This window comes from Euleptes europaea, chromosome 3 (assembly GCF_029931775.1).
Source record: "Euleptes europaea isolate rEulEur1 chromosome 3, rEulEur1.hap1, whole genome shotgun sequence".
In the NCBI taxonomy this organism is placed as follows: Eukaryota; Metazoa; Chordata; class Lepidosauria; order Squamata; family Sphaerodactylidae; genus Euleptes; species Euleptes europaea.
Window position 1 is genome coordinate 41,366,046 of NC_079314.1, and position 23,103 is coordinate 41,389,148.

Consider the following 23,103-nt stretch of genomic DNA (forward strand, 5'->3'; position numbering starts at 1 on the left):
ACACAGAGGCTCTCTTACCTCCCACCAGTTTTAAAGATTAGATCAGCATTAGGTGCTCCCTTGGGATGCTGATACCGGGGCCGCCGTTCCCGGTTGGTATTCGCTTGAGCTGGCCGCTGGGCGAGGGACTGCATCATTTCTGTAGATTTATTTTAAAGAGAAGGAAATTAAGAGGTGGATGGCATTGTGTAATTATAAAATTAAAGGAAATACAGAGATGTGTCAAATGTCATAATTCCAAAGGGGCAGTTGTGCTAGTCTGTTGTAGCAAAATCAAATGGAAATCCAGGAGCACCACAAAAGCCTACATAATTTATTCCAGCATAAGCTTTCAGCACAGCTCATTTCTTCAGATCCATGAAGAGTACATCATAGCATCTGCTGAAGCAAGCTCTGATGCAGGATAATTTATACCAGAATAAATTTTGTCCACTTTTGAGGTGTCCCAGACTGCTGTTCAATTAAAATGCCATGGCTCTCAACCCTGGAAAGTGTAGTTCTGGGAAAGGATTAGATGCTCTGGAAAGTCATCACCATCCAGGTTACGGCAACCCTATGAATTAATGACCTCCAAAATGTCCTGGCTCAGGTCTTGCAAATGGAGGGCCATGGCTTTCTTGATTGAGTCAATCCATCTCATCTTGGAACTCACTCTTTACCTGCTGCCTTCAACTTTTCCTAGCATTATTGTCTTTTCCAGTGACTCCTGTCTTCTCATAACGTGACCAAAGTAAGATAGCCTCAGTCTAGTCATTTTAGCTTCTAGGGACAGTTCAGGCTTGATTTAAGAACATAAGAATATAAGAAAAGCCATACTGGATCAGACCAAGGCCCATCAAGTCCAGCAGTCTGGTCATACAGTGGCCAACCAGGTACCTCTAGGAAGCCCACAAACAAGATGACTGCAGCAGCATCCTACTTGTGTTTCACAGCACCTAATATAATAGGAATGCTCCTCTGATAATAGAGGGAATGGGATGCATCATGACTAGTATTCATTTTGACTAGTACCCATGGATAACCCTATCCTCCATGAAAATGTCCACTCCCTTCTCAAAGCCTTCGAAGTTGGCAGCCATCACCACATCCTGAGGCAGGGAGTTCTACAATTTAACTGTGTGTGGAGTGAAGAAATACTTCCTTTTATTTGTTTTGAATCTCTCACCCTCCAGCTTCAGCAGATGACCCCACATTTTAGTATTATGAGAGAGCTTCTCCCCGTCCACTCTCTCCATGCATAATTATATAGACCTCTATCATGTCTCCCCTTAACGACTTTCTTTCCAAGCTGAACAGCCCTAAGCGTTTTAACTGCTCCTCATAGGGCAGTTACTCCAGCCCCCTGATCATTCTGGTTGCTCTTTTCTGCACCTTCTCAAGCTCCGCAATATTCTTTTTTAGGTGTGGTGACCAGAACTGTACACAGTATTTCAAGTGTGGTCTCGCCATAGATTTGTAGAAGGGCAGTATGATAGCAGCAGTTTTATTCTCTATTCCCTGTCTAATTATAGCCAGCATGGAATTTGATCTAGAATCCATTACCAAAATATAAATTGCAGTCTTCTGTGGAGCAAGCCACAACTGCAAAACTAGGTTCAGCCTGAAAGTCAATAATAATGGGGGGCGGGGGGAGAACACATATACTCAAAACGTTTTTATCTGCAACAACATTTCAGGATAAATATTTCTTATAGCTGGGAAACTGCTTAGTTGAATAAACAAATTTTATTTCCACAAGATTACTGGAAGATTACAACTGTATATCTGGGCAACAACTGGTACACCTCTTTAATGAGTTAAAGAAGTCAAGGGAGGGCGGGGAATCAACAAGCAGCAATTTCAAGTGATAACAGACTGGCTTGTATTTTGAGGACTGCACCTTCTGATTGTGTGAATTCTCAGATGTTGTTTCGTTTTCCTTCAAACAATGTGGTATGTGCCACTGCTATGCAAAAAGAAGGGTCATGAACTGGCTGCAGTGCTTAAGCACCAGGGAAAGGGAGAGATAGGTATATGTTCATCAGATGGGGGGTATCCTAGGCTGCAAGTCCATTACTATGACAGGATTTATCTATGCCAGTTTAAAAATAGAGGGTTTTTTCCTTTTGTGACTCATGAGATTGTATGTATGAGAGTTGGGGTAGGAAGTGTATTACAATTTTGTACTGGGCCCACATGATGATGGCTGTCTCTTCCTATACAGCGACTTTGCAGTGGTCATTCATGTGGGTATACCCAAGAGCACGTGCAGGGGCCAAAATCTACTCTGGGCCTTTGCAAGACAAACCCAAGGGATGTGCGTTTCAGAGGGCAGCCATGCTGGTCTGCAGCAGAAGAATTAGATTTGAGTCAAGTAGTGCCTCAGAGACCAAGAAGAGTTTCAGGGTATAAGCTTTTGAGATGAGTGCTAACCCTTAGCTGTGCAAAGCCCCTCAAGAGGATCCACCTACCCTGGTAGTCCTCTTGCTCCTGCCGTTCATTGATGTCCAGTGTCAGCTTCTTCATTCTCATCCTCTCTTCTTGCTCGGCCTGTTGCTGGTTCCAGTGGTTTGCAGCCAGTTGGGAAGACATCGGCACATTGAGGATCTTGAACTTTTTTAAAAAAAGGACACAAGACATCTTTCTAAGAGCCCAAAGGACAAAATAAACAAAAGCATGAATACCACTTTGAACTCAAGGAAAGAGTGGCTGCTTCCAGACAGCAGCAAGCAGTGTGGGAATGGTGCCCACACCATCCATTATGGGGCCACTCACTACTGCCACCTCCACCACCACCCTGCACCTTTCCCCCAGTGTGCTTCAGCAAGCTAAAGGAAAACCCCTGTAAAGGGATGGGGGGGGAGCGAACTGCCATTCTGAAAGCCGCGCTTAGCTCCACCTCCCCCCAGTGTTTTACCCAGCAGTCTCCCTTTTAAACCAGAAAAAAATGAGGGTAATACTTCCTCTGGTGTAAAGAGGAAAAAACCAAAAACTATGAGCCAGACATTTATTTACTTCATTTATACCCCCACCCTTCTCCCCAATAGGAACCCAAGGTGGCTTACGTAATCCTCCTGTCCCCCATTTTCTCCTCATGATAACCACCTTGTGAAGTAGGTGAGGCTGAGAGTGTATGACTGGCCCAAGGTCATCCAGCAAGCTTCCATGGCAGAGGGGGGATTCAAACCTGGTTCTCCCAGAAACTTGTCCGACACTAACCACTACGCCACACTGGCTTTTGACATGCCCACATTGGGCATGATTTCATCTGGATGCTCCCCTTTACAGTAGGGGCTTCCCAGGGAAAAGATGCCCATTTAGAGACAGCCAGTCTTGGTGCTGTTCTTCTATCATCCGTACCAATATTCACAACAGAATGAGTGCTTGCTTTTTCCTCAAAGGGCAATTTGAGTGAATGTGAAATATTAGTTGGGTTAAAAACCACCAGAAGACTGGTTTCAATATACCCCCACCAGTTTTAAGCTTACTATAATTCTTGTACCATTAATATGAAAGTAACAGGGAGAGTGCTTGCAGCTAGAGCCCAGAACATAATTGCCAGCAAAACGTCTAAATCACCACCCTTTAAAAAAGTAAATTCCCAGGAAGTACAGCCACACCATCACTATTTTGAGACATCTTTTTTAAATCTGTAAAACTCATGGATACCAACACCACACTATAGTAGCGTTCATTAGATTAGAAAGAATTCTAAGCAATTGGGGTAGCCATGTTAGTCTGTTACAGCAGACAGAAAAGGAGTGTTGGGACATCTTAAAATACTAAGAAATTTACTGAAGCATAACTTTGTGGGTCGGACACCCACTTCATCAGATGAATAAAGTGTAACTTTGTTCAGCAGAATATATATATATGGAGGACACAAAACTATGGGCTAAAAGACCATGAAATGCAATCGATACAGCTGTAACATTCCTGAGCAAAAGTGAAAAGTGATGTCCTTAAACATGGCAATGTTCTGGGAATGTATGACTTCTCTTAAGAGAGGATAAGCAATCCAGTAACAAAGTCAGGATGAACAGGTTTCAAAAGAAGAAATAATTTATCCTCACCTGTTGCTTATTGCCTTTTCGAGTTAACATGACAAAAGGCATTGTGTCACCAGACTCCGATTCTCCTTCCCCACCACTCAGTGGCGGACCTTTCTTTAGCTGGCTCTTGAGATGCAGGGGAATCGCCACATCTAGCTGATGTACTTTCACAGACTCACCACTCCTTTGCTGAAAATGTTAACATATTGTCAACGTTCAGGACAAGATTCCAAAGCCAAGGTTTACAAAAAGGTTTCAGTATAAAAAATAAACAGGGTTCATTTTGACCCCACTTTTTCCTCCAATAGGGACCCAAAGCAGCCTACATCCTCCATTTTCTCCTCACAACAACACTGTGAGGTAAGTTAGGCTGGGAGTGTGTGATGGGCCCAAGATCGCCCAGCAAGCTTCTGGAGCACAGTAGGGATTTGAAACAGGTTCTCGCAGAACCTAGTCCAACACTCTAACACTACACCATGCTGGCTTTCGAAGGTGGCAAGGAAAAACAGCACTTCAAAAGGAAAGGTGCACTACTGAGTTTCAAATTCAGGACTGTATGTTCCTTACAGTGGCACAAAACAAGGAGGAAATAATTAAAATAAAAAAGTTTGGGGTGTGTGTTGTGGTCACAGAAAAGCAAGCTGGCCAATTCAAGTTACAACAAGCCAAGCAATACCTGCAAATTTTCCAGCATCATTTTGTCCAGTGCTTGAATGAAGTCTTCATCTTCAGCACAGGGCACACGTTTCAGTCCACCTCCTTTGATCATTACTTCCTGATGAAGAGAGACACGGGGGAAAAAGCTTGACTGTCTAATTGTACTTCTGCTAGATATGGCTCCACCTTAAGGCCAGCATGCTGGATCTGGCCTTTTCAAGGACCACTGTGGGGACATGTAAATTTTAATCAGTGAAGGCAAGAGGCGGAGGTTAAATGATGTTGAGAGTTGGTTTTATTTGATCGACTGCTTGATAGTATGCCAATAAAAGTATTGAAATTGAAAAAAATTAATCAGTGAAGGCTTGTCATCTAGCTTGTTATCTACTGTTTCACCCAAAAGGAACCACTATCAAAGAATTAAGATAGAAAGAGTCCATACTTCAATATTTTGACATTTCTATGCAATGTACAAACCAGAATTCCTCTTTGGCCACCCAAAAACCTACATTGAGGATCATAGGACATGAACGAACAAAAGCCACATGATATGGGTGTGGTAATGAAGGGAGGAAATGGGCAAGATTTAGCAAAAAAGCTGGCTGGATCCAACCCATCTTGGGTGTATGGTACCTTGGCAGAAAAGCAATAAAATGTGTACATGATAAGAGCAGAGGTACTGTTCTTGCTAATGGGCCCCAAGCACTTTAATCTGTGTGTATAATTTTTTTCATCCTTAAACACTGTACATCTTCTGCTCAACTTATGAAAGACAAAAACCTATATAATGGTAACATAAGAACTCAAGGGGTATAACTATGACCTACATCAGTGGTTGGCAAACTCATTGGTCAACAGAGCCAAATATCAACAGTACGATTGAGATTTCTTTTGAGAGCCAAATTTCTTAAACTTAAGTTAATAAACAGTGTACCTACCTATATAGTTTAATAAACTTTAATTAAAGTTTTAAGTCGTAATTAAACTACAGGTACACTGAATAAAATAAGAACCCTCAAACAGCCTGGTGAGAATACATTTCCCTCAAACAGCCTGGTGAGAACTCGGTATATTCATTGCCCTTGGAAAGCTGAACGTAAGTTACGGGGGGGGGGGGCACAGAAAAAGATGGGGAAGCAGATCTGATCAAGCTCCTAAGAGCATACAAAATCCTGGAGAGGAAAAGCTGGGAGGGGATTTCCTAATTTTTTATCCCCTTCACACGATTCCCCACAACTTGTCTATATATGTTTTGATCTTCAGTAGCCCAACAAACCCTTACATTAGTATAGGTAAACAATGGGTGTTGCAAGGAAACAGTGAATGATTGCAACAGACAGAATCGCAGCACTCTGCATTTAAAAAATCCCCACGCCTTTCTTTCATAGCAGCATTAATCCAAGTTCTGCAGAGAGATGGAAAGCCTTCCTTTTCGCAATTGAGTTTCTTGGCCATAGACACCCGCCAAACCCTATTTATTTGTTCAAAGCGGAGTTCTCGGAGCTGTGCGCCTACCTGTTCCCTTCCCCTGTTGCATCTCCCCCCCCCACCGCCTCCCCCCTCCGCTCTTTTGTGCACCCGATCAAGCAGTTTCCAAACTATCACGACATCATGCCGCCTCACCTACCCTGCTTTGCTCTCAAGCCAGCCCCTACTGCAATCCGTGAAGCTGTTCCCCGGGAAAGCGTGCCCGCGGTTGGGGTTGATTGGCCTGTGCCCTCTTCCTCCTTTGCTATGAATCAAAATGTTAAGAAGGCGAGGGAGGGTGGGAAGGGATATTGCCCGCCCTTTCTGTCCTCTGGAGCTGCAAAAGGATTTCCAGTCTGGACTATATGGCTGGAATAAAGGCCCTTTATTCACGGGAGGTTTTGCCTTGGATCTGCTGCTCTCGAGATGCACATTTTGCCCATCCAAATTCTCAGAACTCAACAATCAGCCCCTATGTAGAGTTCTGAGAATTTGGATGGGGGGAAATGTGCATCTATAGAGGGGCAAATCCAATGCAAAACCTTCCATGCGTAAATGGCCAAAGAGGACATTCTCTTAAAAAACGGGATATCTAGCTGGGGAGGGGGCGAAGAGAAAGGGCCATCTGGCCTGCCTTTGCCTTTCTAGCCCCTTGCAAACTGCTCTTTGCTGCTGGCAACATTAGGCTCCCTCCTGAGGGGGAGCCGCTTAATGATGCTTCCCGCTTCGCATGTGTGCACCAGGTGCCTGTATTGTCCCTGCCACTGTGCTTTTTTTCCCCCTTGTCCCTCTCCTCTGTTCTCCCCACCACCGCTGGTGCCAAGGATGTGTAGCCTGGAATAGCTTTCTGGAAGCGGGGGGGGGGGGCCTTAACTCGAGTCCAGACATCTACTAATCCCCACCAACAACAACAACGAAAAGGGACAAAAGAATGCCTCCCCCCCACACGCTTTCCCTACCCTGGAATTGGGGGGGAGGGGGCGGCCCCCATGACAAACAGGCAAGCCTCGGCACCTTTCCGTTTGTCAAGGCCCCTCCCGGGGACTCTCCTTTCCGGATGGAGCCTTCCGCTGGCTGGCCGATTCCCACCCCCCCCCCCGAGTCCCCGTCGTCGACTGACCCGGGCTGCAGTGCAGCGGCGAGGGCAGCGCGAAGCCCGGCGAGGACGGGGCCTGCTGGAGGAGCGGCAAGGGGGCGTTTTTGGGGGGGCCGCCAGAGCGCGAAGGGGCGGCAGGGGGCGGCAGCATGAGGTAGCGGTGCAGTGGGGGCAGGTAGCGGCAGCACAGCGAGTGGAGACAGGGCAGCAGGCGGGGCTGGCGGCTCTGGATGTGCTGCCCGCACACCCCGCAAGCGTCCAACAGGTTGAGCGGCGCCTTGCTGCCGGCCCGCTCGCTGCTGGGGCCCTGCTGGCTCTCCGCCTCGTCCCCCCCCCCATGGCAACGGCGCGGCCGGCGGGGGCAGACGGAGCATTTGCGCCGGCGGGCGGGACGGCGGGGCGGAGAGGTGCGGCGTGCTCGCCCGGCCCCGGTACAGACTGAGGTCATTTGTGAGGAGCCGCAGTCAAAGGGCCAAAGAGCCGCACGCGGCTCGGGAGCCACGGTTTGCCGACCACTGACCTACATCGTACTCTTCTTATCTGATCTAACACTCAATTAAACCATACTTAAACTTGGCATAATAGCTGTAGTTCCCCCCCCCAAAAAAAAGGGGGGGAGAGAAAAACCTGTGCTGTGCCAGTGCTTTATTCTGGTGTAATAATTAAACTTAATAAAGGACTGAAAGCGACTGTTATTTTAAAAGAGTTCTGTACAAATTTGATACAGACAGCAGTCTCTGCTGTACTATACAACACGCCTCTTTCATTTTGTCTCTCAGCCTTTAAAACTGTGTAGAAAGCTGTACAGCCAAACAGAACAAAACAGTTTTCAAGTCAAGAGTGGTTCATGCACCCAGTCCAGGGACCACATCAAACCCAAATTATCCAGAACTCTGGCATGAGAGCTAAAGGTAAACCATCCATTCAGCCCCACTGATAAATAATCCTGCCCAGTTTCTCTAGATGCCAAGTTCTTTTGAACTACAGAGGACCTGCTCCAGGTATCTGTTCTCAGAAAGTCTCTGATCCTGTGCACAGAGGATCCTTCACCAAACAGCCACACCCTGCATTTCTTCCTAGCGCAATATCACAAACTGCGTGTATTTAATTTCATACACTCTTTTCCCAATCCAAGGATTCTACTGTAGCTCCCCCTCTGGCTGTATAGCCTGTGTTTAAAGGCACTGTTAAAAATAACTGCTCACCAGCAAAAATAACTAGCCGGATCTACGGCAACTCCAGTTTAACATGGGCACAGCCTGTTGCAAATCAACATAGAGCTCAGCAGTGCCCCGGTTCCTTCTCAGCGCGTAAGGCAATGTCAGAACATGACACCCCCTCCCCCATAGGGAGTCGGGTATATACAGGTACAGGAAGCTTGAACTTCCAATATACTGAGCCCCATTCCAATTGCATGCATGGATGTCAAGCCCACGTTAAGACTGAATTGATCATGCCCTTAATTTACCACAGCATTTTAACTTGGCATTTGTACGAAACAATAAACCAAAGCTCAATCACTAATACTAAGCAGCTACTATTTAAAATATTACCAAAGGCACTCCACCACAAATGTATTAATCTGAAAATAGCAATACATACAGTATTCTCTTCATCAGTTTCATTTTCCTTATTCGAATCTGTGAGGTAATCTGTATTCTCTTCTTCTTCTTCTTCCCCCTCTTCATCCTCATTTTCAGAGCCCTCCTGAAATTTTAGGAGATTTAAAGGTGTAATCACACACTGTATTTTATTGCAGCTAATATAACTTCTGCCACTTGAAGAGTGCTCACTGTTTTTTAGCATACCCTATGCTGCTCTACCAGTTTTTACTAAAATCAGTACTTTGTAACACACTAAAATCTTAACTTTGTCTACACATTTAATCAAAACCTGATGAATCTCCCTAGAAATGCTTTAGCTGAAATTTTACCCAGTTATTTGTGAAACTGAAGAGGACAACTTAGGAATTATCAGTTCAATTTCCTTTCCGGATTAGCTCTAGGTCATAACAGAATGGCTAATAAAACACAAATCTCTTACAAGTTACTGTACAAAGAGCCAACCATCCAAATTAGTAGTCATTAGAACAATTCCACAACACAAGATTCAAACATATAACATGCGTTTGAGAAAGTGCCAGAGCACAGGCTTCTGGTGAGTGATGCTCCTTGACATTTTTTTACTAATAAAGGGGCAAATTATTTGAAAAAGTGGTCAGTTTTATTTATTCTCGAGCAACTAATATTTCCTGTTCAAGCATGGACAGGAAAATAAACATACAAGATCTTCTGCTTCTCCTATGCCACAAAAGCACAGGTGGGAATCATGAAAAAATATCATCCTAAGCAGAATTACATCCTTCTAAATCCACTGGGGTTGATGGTCTTAGAAGGGTGTAACTGCTTCATATGACACCATCAGTCTCCCCTCAGTTGGCACAAAATTGAAGCCAGGTAAGCACAAAAGCTTTTCTGAGAGGAAAAACAAATTGAACAAAATAATCTTCCAAATGACACTAGCATCTTAAAAAGATGCCAACTGTGGCACAATTCTGTTTTCCACACTGAATACAAGGGTCATGAAGACCCTAAATTCTGATTTGGCTAAATGTATCCCAGAGGACAAAAAAAAGTCTCAAGGGGAACCAGATTACTTGTAGTGCTGGGATTCCATTCTGGTGCCAGGTTGACTGCCAAGGTGAAGAAACATCTGCTCCTTTAAGCACATTTTAGGGAATTATTCAAACATCAAAAGGATTTTAGTCTGAGAGTTAAGATAGATTCCACAAATTTGACTTGGCTCCTGAAGATTTCATACAGGTCCCAGCTTTCAAAAAAAGCAGCTGCAATGCAGATCAATTCAAGAAAAAAAGTGATACGTGCTGGTAATGTACTTAAGGATGTAAGCTTAGGATCATATAGACATAATGGCAATATCAAGAACAACCACCTTCTGAAAAATCTTTGGGTTATTTCAGATAGAAGCCAACTACAGTAGCACCCATAACTGTCCTGGTCACTTAGGAAGGTAGCCTTAACAGATGAGAAAACCAACCCTGCGGTGTAGGAACATCTGCCCTGCTACACAGAGCCATTTTATTGCTATTTCTAAGCCATTTTCTAGATTTAAGCGAGGCCTTTTCTATTGTCCAGAGCACAGCTGTGTTAAAAATCCTCTAGGCCTTTCTACCTTTCCTAGACTAGAGCTCTGAACCCAGCAGCTAATAGGTCTACTCTATCTCTGCAGTTTAGTACCCTAGCAAATTAACTGCCCATTACGATCTGTGGACAGCCACATAAGTTCTACCCCCACCCCCACAGCCAAGGAAACAAATTACATAATCACCTCCTCCTCTGGGTCATTTATTTCACTTTCATTTCCAGATTGTTCTTCTATCTCTACTCCACCTTCTTCCTCTTCCTCATCCTCCTCCAGGTTCTCTCCTTCTGCCATTGAACCTTTAGAGTCCTTGTCATTCACAAGGCCTAAAAAAGGAAACAAAAAGAATTATGAATGAATACGTTAAGAGAATTCAAACGCATAAATTCCAATGGATGCTTACTTGGGAATAAGTTCCACTGAAATCAGGCAGACTTACTTCTGAGCAAACATGCACAAGATTAGGGCTGCACATCATCCCAGAAGCCTCACAGTGTGTTATACAAACCACTGTAACAGAGCAATCAATTAACATTTATTTTGTTTATTTTACGAAATTTATACTTTGCTTTCCTGCCCTCATAAGGGCCACAAATGCGCCTAACAAATGAAAACATATAGAATAAAAATCACATCTTTAAAACCATTAAAAGGAACAAAAACACATAATTAAAACAATATCAGAGCTAAAATACATACAAAAACATAAAGACCACATTACAACACTGGGCAGGAAAGAGAGATCACTCCTCAAACGTTAAACTGAAACGTTTGTGGGATTTCTTCAAGTCTCTAGTCGTAAATTTCTGAAGGATGCGTTAAATAGTTTACTCCAAATGATTTATGCAGAAAAGCACCGATCCTTGACATGTGTTATACAAGCTGTGCAGCATTCCCAAGGTAGCAGTCTTACCTAGTTTGATTAGGAATTCCCTTTCCAGGTCTTGTACCTGTCTAACAGATTCTTCCAGCGAGTTGCAGAGTTTCATCTTTGGTCTCAGCAGTTCTAGAGTATCACTGATCATATAGTCAATGTCAATAGGAAACGGGTGGTCTTTTGTCCAAACGTCTAGGCTTTTCTTCCACCAAACATACCTCTGCAAAAACATAGTAAGAATTCTGAAGCGACTTTTTGTAACCATTCTGAATAAGATCTAAATGTTAACAGATTTGCTTTTTGTTATGGATTAAACTATGCAAGCATATCTGTTCTTTGTTTAACATCCCTTGTTGGTTACTTATCAGCATAAGGAGACTGATCACATTAGGCTCTTTATACAAGCTGCTTTAATGTGAAAAGCAACATCTTGATGATAGTTTAGCTAAGAGGTATAAGCATCTTTTAGGACTTCAAGCACAATGGAAGGGTGGTGCTGAGCAGCCATTATCAGTCAGCCTGGCTGGACACTCCGCTCTGTCTCCCTTACACCTTTACATTGTACTTTCACTTTATGTTCCTTCACATTCTTTTCTACTTTTTAAAGTCAGAATTTCCATTTCCGTAAGTGGTATCTAAGCATTCCCTGCTGTGATCCCATCCATCAGATTCCCTGAGACCTTGAACGATTTTTAAGACCCATCCATTTTTGTTATTATTTAGATAACACTACTTAATTGACTTCTCCATTTTTTCATTTCCTGTCTCCCAACTGTTTAACAGATTAACTATTTTTGTACGAAACTTCAGGTACTCAATAAAAATAACTTATTTTAAGCATGATATATGGCAAAAGGCCTCGTGGTTAAGCAGAAGAATGAAGTTTACAACAATTAAAACTTGTTCCTACCTGAAAGTAGACCAAAAAGCAATCCAGTTTCCGTTTGCTAGATCCCCTGTCAAAGTATTGTCCACAAGTGTCAAGGATGGTACAGACCAGTCTAATTCGGAAAAGATGTTCTGGAGGATCAAGTGGGCTAGGAGTTCCATCAGGGTTCACACCAAATGATGTGAATGAGTACAGAGTTCGAAATATTACTGCCGACTCCACCATCCTGTAGTTGTACAGCTCACCCAGAAACTTTGCACTGCTGATCCTCCGTTGGTTAAATTTTGGCTGATTAACCTTCAGTGTACAAAAAAAATGCCATTGTGAAGACAGAATATGTTTCTTCCTACTTATTTACTTCATTTATACCCCATCTTTCTCCCCAGCAGAGACCCAAAGAGGCTTACATCGTTCTCCTCTCCTCCATTTTATCCTTCATATTCATTAGGTAAAGATAAACACACTATAGGCAGGCCTCGTAATGTAACAACCAGTGGAAGTGTGCACTCTGGTGGGACTGTTAATGCATGAACACATGAAGAACACATGAAGCTGCCTTATACTGAATCAGACCCTTGGTCCATCAAAGTCAGTATTGTCTACTCAGACCGGCAGCGGCTCTCCAGGGTCTCAGGCGGAGGTCTTTCACATCACCTACTTGCCTAGTCCCTTTAACTGGAGATGCCGGGGATTGAACCTGGGACCTTCTGCTTGCCAAGCAGATGCTCTACCACTGAGCCACAGCCCCTCCCCAACAGCCATGGTCTAGTGGAGTGTGCACTTTCAGGTAGGAGTGTGCACAGAACATCAAAAATGGTAAGACTGTTCAGACCTCTCTCTCTCTCTCTGCACAGCTAACTGTTTACCAGTAAACCAATAAAAATTTGGTCTGAAAGCCACCAGTAACAGCCAGCAATTCATACTAGGGGCAAACTAAAATAATGATAACTCACTATCATAGAACAATTTTTTGTATCTTTTATTCATCAATTTGCATCAGGAACAGATTTACATAGGATAAAATTAATGATTTCTTTTTTTAAAAAACAGATCAGCGATGACTTACTATCGAAACAGAGTGTCACAATTTTGAAACAAATGTAGAAATATTTGCTTTAGCTTGTCTACTTTAAGTAGCTGAACCCTTGTCTACTTCAAGTAGGTTTTTAAGCACTCCTCTTTACCTCCATTCCTAGCCGAATATCCTCCAGGACACCATCCACGACATGAATGCCAACGTCCTCTTGGTAAAGAACCAGCCCTGCTAAAAGGTTGGCTACACAGTGAATGCTATTATATTTCACATTCCAGATGTTTATCATACAACATATAACATAGTCTTTCACTTCAGGGTCATGCCAGGGCAATTTGCGCATCTGTCGCAGGACCTGAACAAGATTTAAAAGAAATGTATCTCAGGGGAGAAGGGGAATGAAGCTGGATGCTTTATACCTAAACAACATATGCTATTAAATAGAATTAATCCAAAATAAACATACTTGTCAGCCTTCATGGTCTGCTAACCCAACATTTAAAACGAGCACAGAAATCCTCGTAAGAGGAACACCACCCTTTCCATCTTGGTATTTTGATGGCTGTATATGTCATGAAATAAGGAAGGGCCAATACGAAGAAGAGACTATACACCAATGAACTATATATCCCAGCAGTTACATACATTGCTATCCTTAAAAGAGTGACATACTTTTAAAGCAACAGAAGTCAATGCACTTAGAAGGGCACAACTCTACTTACAACGGCACTGTTATATTTTTAAGTCAGGGGGTTGTTTCATATCAAAACTTAGTCTTAGTTATCTATCGCTAAACATTCACAACTGAGGGCTTATTCTGAATAAATGAATAATAACTGTTGCTTGAAGACTACCCAGAGTTTCAAAAGGTGTGATGGAAAAAAATTAAGGAACACACTGGAGGTTTACTCCATATACTAAAGGAGGCATGGTGCTTTTCAGTAATATGTGAATGAAAAAGCACCTTTTTTCTTAAGCTGTGTTTACAGACTTCAATGGACAAAAAAAGTCCTCTAACATGGTTCTCCTTCAGATGTACGCAACAGCTGTACTGGACTGCACCCACAAGTGACAAATGTAGAAATTGAGTTTATAAATCTGTGTGTAGTGTAAGCTTAAAATTATAAATCATGGCAACTCAAAAACAAGAAGAATGGCCTTCACAGGCCAGTAAATAGAGTGGCCCCAGGTGAAAAAGTGGAAAGGTTTTTATATACACAGTAGATGTGCCCTCAGTGGCTGGTATGAGTAGGCACAAGAGGTGGGTGAGCAACTTTGGTAGACTCATGGTGAGGACCCAGGTTTGCAAACGGTGATGTTTTAAGACCCACAGGTTTAAATCATCTTTATAAGATGTACAGAGCAGCTTGTTCTTGAGGGAAGGAATGCTTAAAATTAAACTTTTAACGACCAAATAGCTACCCATGTTTCAGACATTGACTTGAATTTTACTATCAAGTATTATATTTGAGTCAGTATCTGACAACTCAATCCCCCCAAAAAATATTGGAGAGGACATTAAAGTTTGTAACTGGAGTTTCAGTTTTGGCATTATCTGAAGAGTGTTTGAGCATCCTTTGGTGGTGGAAAGTGTCGTCAAGTCACAGTTGACTTATAGCGACCCCGTAGGGTTTTCAAGGTAAGAGATTTTCAGAGGTAGTTTGCCATTGTCTGCCTCTTTGTGGGCTGAGAGAGTTCTGAGAGAACTCCTCATGCGAAGGAGTGGGGAAACCAACCCGGTTCACCAGATTAGTGTCCGCCGCCCATGTGGAGGAGTGGGGAATCAAACTTGGTTCTCCAGATTAGAGTCTGCCGCTCTTAACCACTACACCACACTGGCTCTCTTCCTTTACTGTTTATTTATTTAGAAAATTGTACACCTCCTCTCAAGGAAATCTACCAGAGGCAGCTTACTAAACAAAAAATAATAAAAGGATAAAACATTTAAGGTTATTAATCAAAATTCAGCATTAAAAGCCTAGCCAGAGTATGGCTTAACACCTCTCACTGCTGGAATATTTAAAGCACACACTTTAGACCAGCCTTTGCCTTACAGGTTGTTTCAGGCCATGCTCCCCTTCTCTTCACCAGGGCTACCAATGGATCCCACCAACAGTCTGGGTAAGAAAGGTGCAACAAGACCAAATGAAGGAAGAAAGGGGCACACCTTCTCAGTAGTGACTTTGGAGAGATCCTTGTAAAGCAATTTCCGAATGTACTCCTGGAGAGGAGGCCGTTTCTTTTTCACTGTCTTCTCAGCCGGAGGAGGGTTACAGTAGTAATAGGCATTTTCCACCATCGTGACGTAGCGTGCATCAAGATGCATTGCTTGCTTCTTTCTCATCATTTGTTCCTGGAAACAAGACGAAAAGCACTTGAACTAACATAGCAACTTCCATGTAGACGATATTTTGATAAGACTCACATGAATTCCTCTTTTAGCGGTGGCAAGCAAACTCAAAGCTATACCCCATACTACATTCTACCCTCCAAGCTAGGATCTATTCACAGTCCTTGCTTTTTACACCTATCTACCACTAACTGCATCACGGTATGTTTTCAACCATATTCTGGTACTACGGGAAAGCATGGCACCTGCTATTTCCCTTTGATGTATCCTTACTGGAGTTCCTCACTCTCCAGCTGACTGTTTCTTGGCTTTCAGCAGAGCCCAATCAGGACACAAGCCTTCCCGTGACAAACCAACCTCTACCCAACTGTAATACACGATGTGGACATTCCACCAGTAGGCTTATGGGATTCCCCTGGGGTGGAAGAAGCACATGGATTGGTTCAGCTAGCTTCCTGATCAGCATCAGAACTGGGCCAACTGTTGCATTGGGTGTGAAAATGCTTGGTACCCCAAAACAAGAACTAGCTCATTGCCTGATGAGCATTTGATCCCGGCCTTTGTGCACTTTATTGTAATTATGTTTTGGACACAGCTATCTTAAAAAACAAAACAAAAAACAGTTCTTACCAAAAGGACACTGGTTCTTAAATGGGATTCTGGAGATCTAAATAGGAATCTCCCACTGGTCTCCATCAGAGTGCATGCCATTTCAATATGGTGATGAGAGAAGTCAGACAGCAGCATCTGTGGAGAAATGTATCACACTCTAAACATTTTTCTTTTTGGAACACTATTTATCAGTTAGATATTTCCTCGATTATAACAGCACTACTTTTCGTGCTCGTTGCGTCTGTTCATCCCAGTTCTTCGGAATACCCCCTCCACGTGGTCTGTCTGCCTATACATATTATCTGACAACTCCTCGTCTCTGTAGAGCTTTTTGCTTGGCTAGATTGAATGCTAACCCTTCTATGGTAATGCAGGGCAGAATTCTGAATATATCATACTCAGACAGGATCTGCCCTTGCTCTTCTGGCTCTATTGACTCATTAGCCCATGCCCTTTTGGAACGCCGCTTTTATGAGGAACTTCGATCGCACTATATTTCCCCCCTTTTAATATACAAATCCAATGCCTCTGTGACTGACATAATGCCTTTTTACTAAGCGATAGAGACCCCAAGGCTACATTGTCAGTGGCAAGATTTGTTTCAATCCTTATATCCCTCCAAAACTAGATATATGCTGCTCAAGATCAATTGATCAAGGAGCTTCTAAGGGATAAAAGGAAAGTTAAATATTTCTAACTTAAAATCTTGGGTGGGATTCAAATCAAGTAAGCTTTGGGCCATAAGTAAAATTCAGCAGAAACATGAAGTAGAATTACTCTATTACTAGTTGCCACTTCATCTTGCATATGTGTGTAAAGTGCCGTCAAGTCACAGTTGACTTATGGCAACCCCATAGGGTTTTCAAGGCAAGACAGGAAGAGAGGCGGTTTGCCATTGCCTGCCTCTGTGTAGCAACCCTGGACTTCCTTGGTGGTCTCCCATCCAAGTACTAACCAGGGCCAACCTTCCTTAGCTTGAGATCACTTAGCCTAGACCATGATACATCTTAAATTTCACTTCAAATACAAGATACTCCTCCCTTGCATTTTAAGTAGTATATCCAGGCACAACCATGATCATTGTCTTTTACCAATGGTGAAGACCTTTCTGTTTTGTTTGGCATACTCTCACTGACCCTCCTTGTTTTTAATTCACACACACATTCACTGTTTTATACACACACGCAAACATACTCTCCTTTAAAAATAGATTTTTAATGTCTTTTTAATTGTTCACCACCTTGAAGGGCCTAACTGGGTGGAAAGGCAGAATACAAACACTCTAAATACATAAACTTCATACAACGTACCTCTGAGTATACCAGAAAAAGAAAATGGATGTGAGCCCATCCTCAGCGTAACATGAGCACTAACCTTTAAGCAATGCAGAGTATCACTTTTGGAAAACATTTTGAACTTCGTAAGCTCGCCAATGAATCGTACAGTTTTGTTCTTTGTTTCAATGTTGATCTGGTCCTTCTTTCTCACCTACAGACAGGAAATGCAAAAACAGCAACAGTCAGTATCTGACAAATGACTACAACAACCATAAAGATATAATATTTATTTGAATTTTTGTGCTGGGCAACAAACACAGCAAGGGAAAAGAAGGCAAAGAGATATCGTATAAAGCTACTGAAGCAGGAAGAGATCTTTTCATGCTTGGGCACTACAAAGTTTTACATAAGGTATTTTCCAGAGTTTACACTCTGTTGTTTTTATATTGCTTTAGTACTGCTCCAGCAGGTCAGTCTAGATGTTCTCAGGGGATCCCCTGAGTGGTAGTAGCCGTTACCAGGTTATTTCCAGGAAACCCTTAGTATAAGAGAGTTTCTCAGCAAGGAAAGGCAACTTCCCCTCTTCCTTCCATCAGAGGGGCAAAGAAAAGGAGTGGCACCATCCCCAGGTAGATCCATGTCACAGGACATAGCCTGTGCAGGACTATTGCTGCCACTTGAGGTTTCTCTTTCTTTACCCCGAAGATACTATCAAGTATGTCTCGGGAAGTATTAGTATGGTAGGGTAACAGATATGATTGAGCACTATACACAGGGATAGATACAGGTTAAGAATATTTAAACAAAATTTAACCTGTGTATACTAAACAAAACACATACAAAAATACATTACTATCTCTAACTCTACTGTCCCTGTATAAACTCTGCTTAGATTCAGCAACCTATTATTGTTACATTTATATCTACCACACACACTTTCCATGGTCCAGGCCATATTTTCCAACATGACAGAAGTCTAATATCTTAAATAAAAATAAATGAGGGTAGCGGTCTTTCCTATCACTGTCAGCTTTATGTTTTAGCTGAAGTGATTTTTTTAAAAATGCCAGCCTGTAAGCAATACAGCCAGCGTCCACGTACATGAAATCTGAAGTCGCCTTTCAGCATGGAACAGAGATCCTCTGCTACGTCAGACATACAGGGATGCAGCGTGGCCACTAGCCTTGCATAAAAGGGTAGCAAATCCAGCCTGCAAGTAAGAAGATCACATACATGTAAAATCACATTACAAAGTAAAGGTTAGATCCAGTGATCTGGCACATGCCAAGTACAGCTCTTTGCTGCACCGCCTCCCCCCCCCCCCCCCGCCAACAATCCCCAAGACTGCTAAAAAGCTGGTGCTGGTACGATTTGGATACACCTAGACAAGAAGCTATGCAGCCAATGGGGTTGCAGTGAGAAGGGGACAAGGTAAAGTCACCCCCCCATTTTGTGTGCCAATGGAAGAGGAAAATGGAAGCTACTTTTTTCAATGCTCCTGGCTCACAGCAGGCCCTCCCCAATATCATTTATGTTTATGGGGAGGGTCTATAAAGACCTTCAGTATCAGCTTTTCAAAGGTTTCAGAAAAGGGGTGGAAAAGATCTACACCTGCAAACACCACTGTGCTGCTGCTCCACTGGATTTAACCCAAAGTGTCCTTCTAAGCTCTTCTGTGAGCACATGTAAAGTAACCCTGCTAACCCACAAAGTTTCTTGCATAGCCTAGAGGAAGTTATTCTCCCTCAGCCTCACCTTCTTCGCATGGTTGTGAAGAAAATGGCAGAAGGAAAATCACACGAGCTACTTCAAACTCCTTAGGAAGAGTAAAATAAAGCTAGATGGATTGACATAGACATACTTATCAAAGGTACATCTAGATGCCAGTTTGGTAGGAGATACAAGAGCTGACTGCCCACAAAGAAGTACAGGTTGACTGAACTTGTACGTGGGGCTTGGGAAAGAGAAGAGATTACATTTGCTCATCTGATATTACAATTTTTAGATCCATATGGTGCAATGTAACATTAGAACTGTATAGGAATGCCCTCTCAGGCCACACAACCTGCAATATTAACCATGAGCAAGGAGAAAGAAACAGAACTAATGCAGCTCCACTTCCAAGTCAACAGCAAGGAAAACGGCAGGTCCAACTATGGCTGTCCGGTCTCTGGGCTGTGAAAGCTACAGAGTTTTTCAAGACACTTGGAGGTGGGCCGGACAACAGATCCAAGTACTGGGTGTAACATCGGAACTCAGCCTCTGCTCATAAAGTCCCACACACATAATTCAAATGTTAATGGCTTACAATTTAAGGAACCACAACACAAATGTGCTACGTATGCCTTTTTACCTTTGTCGTGGAACAATGAAGAGAGCCCGAACCAACTTTCTCCTGTTGGCTTTTGTGTTCATATTCATGCAGAAGTCCATTGCTGCCTACAAGGAAAACACTTCCTTTTTACATTTTAACTTGAAGCAATAATCAGTCAAATAGGTTTCAGACAAATGTACAAAACTACACTGCTTGCCTCTTCCTTTGATATGGTCTTATTCTTTTAAAGTGTTGAGGAGGGTTCCCTTATTACAGCACTCTCCCCACCAAACCAAGAATGGCCAACTAGCAGCTTTCTCACAGGATCCAGCCCCTGAAGCCACTTCATTGGACCCGTAGCAGCCCTACCAACATTTAATTAAATATTGGGGAAAATCTGCCTATTTTCCTTGGTAAGGAAACTTGTTTTAAATTAAGTGGAGAAACAATTTTTTTCTACACTCTAATTTATATTTTTCTTTGAAGTGGAGTATATTTTGTACTACAGTTGTGACAGAGGGCATTTGCTCCATAAGGTGAACCCCTTAGATAATCCCCAATCAATTGTCTAAATCAGTGGTTCTCAACCTGTGGGTCATGACGTGTTTTCTGGGGGGTCGCCACCACTGTCCTGGGACAGCCCCCATCCCAGCGAGGAACCAGCCGACCGACAGCCGGAAGGAGGCGAGGAACCAGCTGACCGACAGAGAGGCAAGGCGAGGAACCGGAAAGAGAGAGGCAAGGAACCGGCCGACCAACAGCCGGAAGGAGTTGGGCTGCAGAGACACACGCCACGCCACCGCACACCAGCTGTAGCCTCGCCGCCCAGCTGAGAGGCAGGGGGGCCTGCCCTGGGCGGCGGGGCTACAGCTGGTGTGCGGCGGCGCATCTCTGCAGCCCGACTCCTTCCGGCTGTTGGTTGGCCAGTTCCTCGCCTCTCTCTCTCCGGTTCCTCGCCTTGCCTCTCTGTCGGTCGGATGACGCGGCGGGATGTGTGGGAGGCCGAGGAAGCTCCCCTGGCTCGGCCCGTTCAGGTCTTGGAGGAGAAGAGGGCGGTCCCCCTTGAGGCTGCCTGAGGGTACCCCCCAGCCCTCCCCATTTACGTGTGTGTGTGTGTGCTCGATATCCCCGGGTCGCTGGCGAGTGTGTGTGTGTGTGTGTGTGTGTGTGTGTGTGTGTGTGTGTGTGGGGAGGCCTCCCTCCCTCTCCTTCCTTTTTTTCCCTTTCTTTCTTTCCTTCCTTCCCTTCTTACTTCCTTTCCTTCCTTTCCTTTTTCTTTCTTCCTTTCCTTTCTCTCTTTCTTCTTCTTTTTCCCTTTCTCTTTCCTTTCTTCCTTCCTCCCTTCCCTTTCTTACTTTCCTTCCTTCCCTTTTTTCCTTTCTTCCTTTCCTTTTTTCCCTTCCTTCCTTTCCTTCTTTCCTTTCTTCCTTTCCTTTTTCCCCTTCATTTCTTTCCTTCTTTTCTTTCCTTCCTCTCCTTCTTTCTTTCCTTCCTTCCTTCTCTCCCTCCCCTGCATAGCCTCTGCTAGGTTTGCAAACCTCCAGGTGGTGGCTGGAGACCTGGCAACCCTAGCCTCTTCCAGGAAAAAGGTTCCCCACCCCTGCCCTAATGTAATCAGGTAAAACCAGCCCAAAGCATAAAAATGTCACCATGCTCGCCTTTCGAGTTTTAATTCCATTTGCCTCTACATATCTCTGCTAGAGTGGATTTTCAACGCTTCTTCATATCAAAACACTCTTCTATACCATCCCTGCCTGCTTCTCTCCTGCTCTGAGCTTGCCCTTTTTCTTTCCATACCCTGATGCCTAGGGTTGCCAATTCCAGGTTGAGGAATTCTTGCATATTTTGGGGGGTGGAGCCTAGGGAGGGCAGGGTTTGGGGAGGGGAAGGAGCCCAGTGGGGTATAATACCATAGAGTACACTCTCCAGGGGAGCTGATCTATGGCATCTGGAAATCAGTTGTAATTCTGGAAGATCTCCCCACCAAGAGGTTGGCAATACTACATATTTATTTGCTCAAAGACAAGAAACAGACTAAATGTTGAGGATGACATGAGGTTGGCTTTAACAAACACTCAGCCACGAATTTTGAAGCTGGTTACCCAGATGCAAGCACAACCATCACATTAAATATTAATTAATTATTTAATGAAATTAGTTAATTAAATATTACGTTGGAATTATATTCTGAAAAATCTATTTGTATTGTGTTTTCTTTATCCTACTGAAAATGTCATTTATGGCTTTATTATGCAAATGTCATTTATGACTTTATTATGCAAATGTGGCGGGGGTCGCAGGTTACTTGGCAATTGTAAAAGGGGGTCACGACTCGAAAACGGTTGGGAACCACTGGTCTAAATGCTGGCATTAACGGGTGGAGTCTGCTTATCAGACATACAGCCCTAAATACCAACAGAGAAACTCACACAGGTGATCATCAGCATTCACTGGCGTTATCTGAGTTTCTGGACATTCACAGCAATTACCTGAGACTGTCAAAATTCATGTTGGCATTAATTAAACTCTGGAATATGTATGCAGTTCCCTACATTATTAACCTAAAAAGCAGCATACCACTGCATTGCATGTGAATTTCCAATAACCAATCTTTGGCATGATAAAGAAGAGAAAGAGCCACTGGATGCTTACTGTACCTTGTCTATTAAGTCTCTATTTACACAGTTTGGGAGTTGCTGAAGGAAAGCATCTACAATGAGCTTCAGGTGTGACCCAGTACTGGCCTCTTCATCTTCTTGCTCTATTCATATGATCAAAAAAATAGAAAAGACCAAACAGAAACATATAGCCAGTTAAATATATTTAATTTTTTCAAGTCTGTTCCAAATTTTGAATAAGCATTCACCTTGATCACACCTATGCATATAGGAAACAAACATGAGAAAAAGTAGCCAGTCCGTCTAAACCATTCCCTGTTACAGGAGCGGACCAGCTCTTTAACTTACCGGGCAAGTACCTGGAAGGCTATTGGTAGCCAGGAGCAAGCTGAGTCAAGGGGCCATTGCAGTGCTGGCAGTGGCACAGGGTCTACACGACTATGACCTGGGCTGCAGTGATGATGATGATAAAGGAAGAGAATGGGTGAACCTGAACTCACTGTCATCATTGCTGTGGCCCAGGTCAAAGTGGAACCTGCAGCGGTTGCTTCACAGGAGCCACTTGGCTCTGCTCCCTCCAAGACTGCTTTAATGTCCCAATCCCAGTCTTTAACATACATGGGGGGGGGGCTATGCACAGAAAAGCAGATAGAAAAGCTGGTGAGATCCAAAACTACTCTGATTAAGAACCAAAAGCAGAACCATAAAAGGCATGTGGAT

At 43.4% G+C, this 23,103-nt stretch overlaps 1 protein-coding gene across 3 annotated transcripts in view; it reads right to left on the reverse strand.

The window, feature by feature from the left end:
• UPF2 (UPF2 regulator of nonsense mediated mRNA decay) overlaps window positions 1–23,103 on the reverse strand; it is a 50,893-nt gene that overhangs the window by 2,102 nt on the left and 25,688 nt on the right. For 2 of the 3 annotated variants that reach the window (XM_056845904.1, XM_056845905.1), the window contains 15 exons: window positions 22,423–22,526; window positions 19,805–19,890; window positions 18,553–18,661; window positions 17,549–17,662; window positions 16,193–16,309; window positions 15,380–15,565; window positions 13,364–13,567; window positions 12,201–12,476; window positions 11,327–11,510; window positions 10,600–10,739; window positions 8,854–8,958; window positions 4,708–4,806; window positions 4,053–4,220; window positions 2,451–2,592; window positions 19–139 (listed from right to left, as the gene is read on the reverse strand). In XM_056845904.1, coding sequence (XP_056701882.1) covers window positions 19–139; window positions 2,451–2,592; window positions 4,053–4,220; window positions 4,708–4,806; window positions 8,854–8,958; window positions 10,600–10,739; window positions 11,327–11,510; window positions 12,201–12,476; window positions 13,364–13,567; window positions 15,380–15,565; window positions 16,193–16,309; window positions 17,549–17,662; window positions 18,553–18,661; window positions 19,805–19,890; window positions 22,423–22,526 — 2,155 coding nt within the window. Of the gene's footprint in view, window positions 1–14; window positions 140–2,450; window positions 2,593–4,052; window positions 4,221–4,707; window positions 4,807–8,853; window positions 8,959–10,599; window positions 10,740–11,326; window positions 11,511–12,200; window positions 12,477–13,363; window positions 13,568–15,379; window positions 15,566–16,192; window positions 16,310–17,548; window positions 17,663–18,552; window positions 18,662–19,804; window positions 19,891–22,422; window positions 22,527–23,103 lie in introns of those variants that run through there. The other variant, XM_056845906.1, reaches the window with a different exon arrangement.